The following is a 4,441-nucleotide window of genomic DNA, read 5'->3' on the forward strand; positions in this document are numbered from 1 at the left end:
CACAACGCCCAGCTGATATTTCTATTTTTAGTAGAAGACAGGGTCTTACTCGTGCTCAGGCTGGTCTCAAACTTCTGAGCTTGAGTGATCCTCCCTCCTGAGTCGGCCTCCCAGAGTGCTAGGATTACAGTGTGAGCCACAGCAGCCTGGCCATTAATACAACTTCTTAGGAAATATTTACAGCTCAAAGGAGTCTACTATCTCCATTGCTATATAGTGGAAATTGAATGGGAGGTGTGTTTGAACTCGATTGTGTGCTTTGTCCTTTAACTATTCTTAGATGGAATCACCATAATAAAAATAATTTTTTTAAAATGTGCTATTCTACTTCAGAAAGTTTACTGCCCTGTCCATTTTTCTTACTTTAGCAGCAACTATTACCTTATAAGAATCGTGTCACAGCAGCTGAAGGAAAAGAAAGTGATAACAGTGTTCAGTGTTAATTTTTCCTTATGAATAGTTACAGTTTTAGCATTCTTCACTATTGTCAAATTTTAACCATTTAAAATTTGTTTTTTTTTTCCAGGGTAATGCAAACCTAGATATCCAGAACGTGAACCAACAAACTGCCCTACACCTTGCTGTTGAACGACAACACACCCAAATTGTTAGGGTAAAGTATTTATTAACATAAATTTTAGCTTACAGTTATTTTAACCAGACAGTTTTTTAGAATCTCTTGCAGACTGAAATGATACAGTGTTAGATTTCTCAAAAGCCATAGTTAAATGTACAACTTACGATTTTAGGCTAATATTTTGCATGAGTTAGGTAAAGAGTTTTAATATCTAATAGCAAAAATCTTTAAATTCTGATATTCAGAGTCTTTATAATTTTGTTGCTAGATTTGTGAATTCTCAATATTAAATGAGAAAATTTCAAAGTAGCATGAATTTGTCTTAAAAAGTATATTCCTTCTTAATTTATATAATTGAGAGTAAACTACAAATTGAAAGCTTTGACTGCACATTTGCTGCTGCAAATTCCAAAAAACCTGAAATATATTTTTTTAGTTTACTAATCTGGTTACTCAAACAAAAATATGCATATTTTGCATATTTTGCATATTGAGCAGTGATTCTTAAAGTTTGGAGGCTGAACCAATGGCACCTGGGAACTTGGTAAAAAATTCATTCTTGGACCCCACCTCAGACCAACCAAATCAGAACCTGTTGGGGTGGGAACCAGCAATCCCTGGTTTAACAAGCCCTCCAGGTAATTCTGATGGATGTCTAAATTTGAGAAATACTAGCCTAGAGTGACATTTTATGTAACCTTTTTGGGACAGAGCGGGGAAAAATGCAATTTGCCAAGACAGAGAAAAGATTGAGATTGGTTTCTATAGATGGTTATAAAGAGCTTTTCTAAAGTTCTTTGCTGGTATTTGTAGGAAGGATTAGGAAAATTGTTAAAGCACCACAACCAAAGTCTTAAACTTATTTTTACTGCTTAAGTAATCTATTGAAATATGTCTATTATGCATTTTATCTAAGAAGTTGTAGATTGGCAAACACTGTTCACATTTATTGTTATTTGAAATTCCTCTTGCTCAAAATTCTTCATTTATCCTCCATCATTTTCCTCTTAACCATACATTTGGAGAAAATTGACCAAAAGAGAACATAATCAATAACTTTGCTTGTTTGTTTAAATAATAGAAGAATTTAGAGCATTATGATTTGGTCCTGGTGGAAGTGCTTAAAATATCTCAAGTCAAGTTTCTAAAATTAAAAGGAGAAAAGAAGTCTAAATTTGCCCCAGTTCCCATCATCTTAGAGTAGGTGAATTAAGCAACATACTGATTCTGATTTCTGTTTTCTTTGTAAGGAGCCACAGGGGTGGAGAATATTAGAAAGCAAAGACATAAAAATCATTAGCTTTAATGGTATCTCCTGTAGGGCCAGGGTGCTCTCACTGTTGCTTTACATATGTTTAGTTACTTATGGATGTGGATACTTTGCCAAAATGAAATGTTTTTCTCTTTTAGCTTCTCGTCCGTGCAGGTGCCAAATTAGATATTCAGGATAAGGATGGGGATACTCCTTTGCATGAAGCTCTGAGGCATCACACTTTGTCTCAGCTGCGTCAGCTGCAAGATATGCAAGATGTAGGGAAGGTGGATGCTGCTTGGGAGCCATCCAAAAACACAGTGAGTAAAGATAATCTTTCATTGAGTACTAGTGGAAGCATTTTTTAATGCAAGATCTTATATGTGCTGCTAATCTAATCTGTATCAGGTAAAATATTTTATCAGAGCTACATACTTAGAAATTTAGTTTATGAACTAAATACTAAGTCAATACTAACTATATTGCTCAACATTTTAAAATTTTCAGTTCTTTTTAAATTCAGCCATTCAAATAGGTAGTGGTATCTTGTGGTTTCAATTTGCATATCCCTAATGATTACCGATACTGTCTTTTTATTTTCTTGTCACCACATATATTCAATGAAGTGTCTGCTCAAATCTTTTGTTCATTATTTTGCTGAGTGTTTTGTTTTCTTACTATTGGGATTTGAGAGTTTATATAATCTGAATATAAATTCTTTATCAGATATGTGATATGTACATATTTTCTCTCTGTGGCTTGTCTTCATTCTTTTAACAGTGTTTTTGGAAGAAAAATTTTATTAATTTTTTCTTTCATCATTTGTGTTTTTTGTGTTCTATCTGAGAAATCTTTGCGAAACTCAAGGTCACTAAGGTTTTCTCTGTTATGTTTTGTACTAGAAGTTTGTAAAATTTTAGCTGTTACATTTAGGTCTATGATTCATTTCGAGTTAATTTTTATATATAGTATGATATATGGATCCAAGTTCATTCTCTTACTTGTGAATATCCAGTTGTTCTGGCACCAATTGTTGAAAAGACTGTCTTTTTCTACTGAATTGCCTGTGTACCTTTATCCAAAATCAGTTAACCATATATGTGAAAGTCTCTTTCTGGATCCTGTATTCTGTTCTATTAGTCTTTGTTTTTAGCGATGTGATACTAGCCCCACTTTCTTAATTACTGTAGTTGTATAATAATTGTTAAAGTCAGGTAGTGTAAGTCCTCCAGTTATCTTATTGTTTTTTTCAAAGTTGTTTGATTATTTTATTCTAAGCCCTTCACATTTCCTTATGTCTCATTTTAAAATGGGGGGAGGGGAGTATCTACCTTCATGAGGTTATTGTAAAGATCGTGGAAAGTGCTTAAAGTAATACTTGGTTCTATGAGACGGGGGAATTGCATTAAAAAAGAAGAAAAAATAATGCCTGGTCCATTTTAGGAAATAAATGTGAACAATTATTGTGACTATTTTTGGATACAATGTTGGAATCAGTACCTCAGGTGTTATTATCAGAACCTGATTTGTCTCATTCCCCATTTCTTAGCTCAATTCTTAGGTATTGGTTGTATTCTCAGTTGTCTCTCCTGTCATTATTTCACGTTAATTGCTAGCAGCTCCAGAGCCAAATTGATTAGAAAAGACTGCTGTTTCTTTAATCTCTCAATCTGAAGTCCTGCTCTTGAGTTTTATTGGCCTAAATTGACTTGACTTGGGTTATATGTCCCTCCCTGAACTAGTCATGTAGGTGAAATAGATATCTGGTTGGTTTGGGCCATCTTTGGTCCACTTCTACAACTGGAAAATGGGTCACTCCTCAATATATATCAGAGAAAATTGAGAGCGGGGAGAAGGGGGAGGGGATATTAGGACTGAAACTCATAAATATTCACTACACACTCACACACACACACACACACACACACACACACACACACGGTGGAAAGAATTGATAGCAGATTCCTAAAGGGAAAATTGACTCTTTTCATTTGATTTCAGTTAATAATGGGACTTGGTACCCAGGGGGCAGAAAAGAAGAGTGCAGCATCAATTGCCTGTTTCTTGGCAGCCAATGGCGCTGACCTTAGCATTCGAAATAAGAAGGGTCAATCGCCACTTGATCTCTGTCCTGATCCAAGTCTCTGCAAAGCACTGGCAAAGTGTCATAAGGAAAAAGTCAGGTTTGTATTATTTATTATCATAAAACTTAATATTCTATACAGAAAGCATCATGTAGTTTCATAATGGAGGACTTGACTACTTGAAAATGTCTTTGTCTTTGCTCTTTCTGTATCTTTGTGTTGACCCTTCCTTGAAAGTTTTCCTGTAGGCAGCATATCTCTTATTTTGTGTTGTGTTCCTCACATTATTAAGTGCAGTACTTTATGCTTAATAAGTTCCGATTGGCAAACACTGTTCACATTTATTGTTATTTGAAATTCCTCTTGCTAACATATATTTGACAAAGTACTGGTATCCCGGATATATATAAAGAACTTTTACAACTTAATAATAAAAGGACAAATAACCTTATAAAAATAGGCAAAAAATTTAAATATCCACTTTACCAAAGGAGTTATATAGTTAACAAATAAGCAAATGGTCATTAG

At 34.3% G+C, this 4,441-nt stretch overlaps 1 protein-coding gene across 1 annotated transcript in view; it reads left to right on the forward strand.

The window, feature by feature from the left end:
* Window positions 1–4,441, forward strand: part of MIB1 (mindbomb E3 ubiquitin protein ligase 1) — a 150,426-nt gene that overhangs the window by 130,588 nt on the left and 15,397 nt on the right. Inside the window, exons 12-14 of the mRNA XM_012652088.1 lie at window positions 527–613; window positions 1,988–2,149; window positions 3,831–4,012. Coding sequence (XP_012507542.1) covers window positions 527–613; window positions 1,988–2,149; window positions 3,831–4,012 — 431 coding nt within the window. The remainder of the gene's footprint in view (window positions 1–526; window positions 614–1,987; window positions 2,150–3,830; window positions 4,013–4,441) is intronic.

The sequence above is a fragment of the Propithecus coquereli genome, unplaced genomic scaffold (assembly GCF_000956105.1).
Source record: "Propithecus coquereli isolate 6110/MARCELLA unplaced genomic scaffold, Pcoq_1.0 Scaffold38, whole genome shotgun sequence".
In the NCBI taxonomy this organism is placed as follows: domain Eukaryota; kingdom Metazoa; phylum Chordata; class Mammalia; order Primates; family Indriidae; genus Propithecus; species Propithecus coquereli.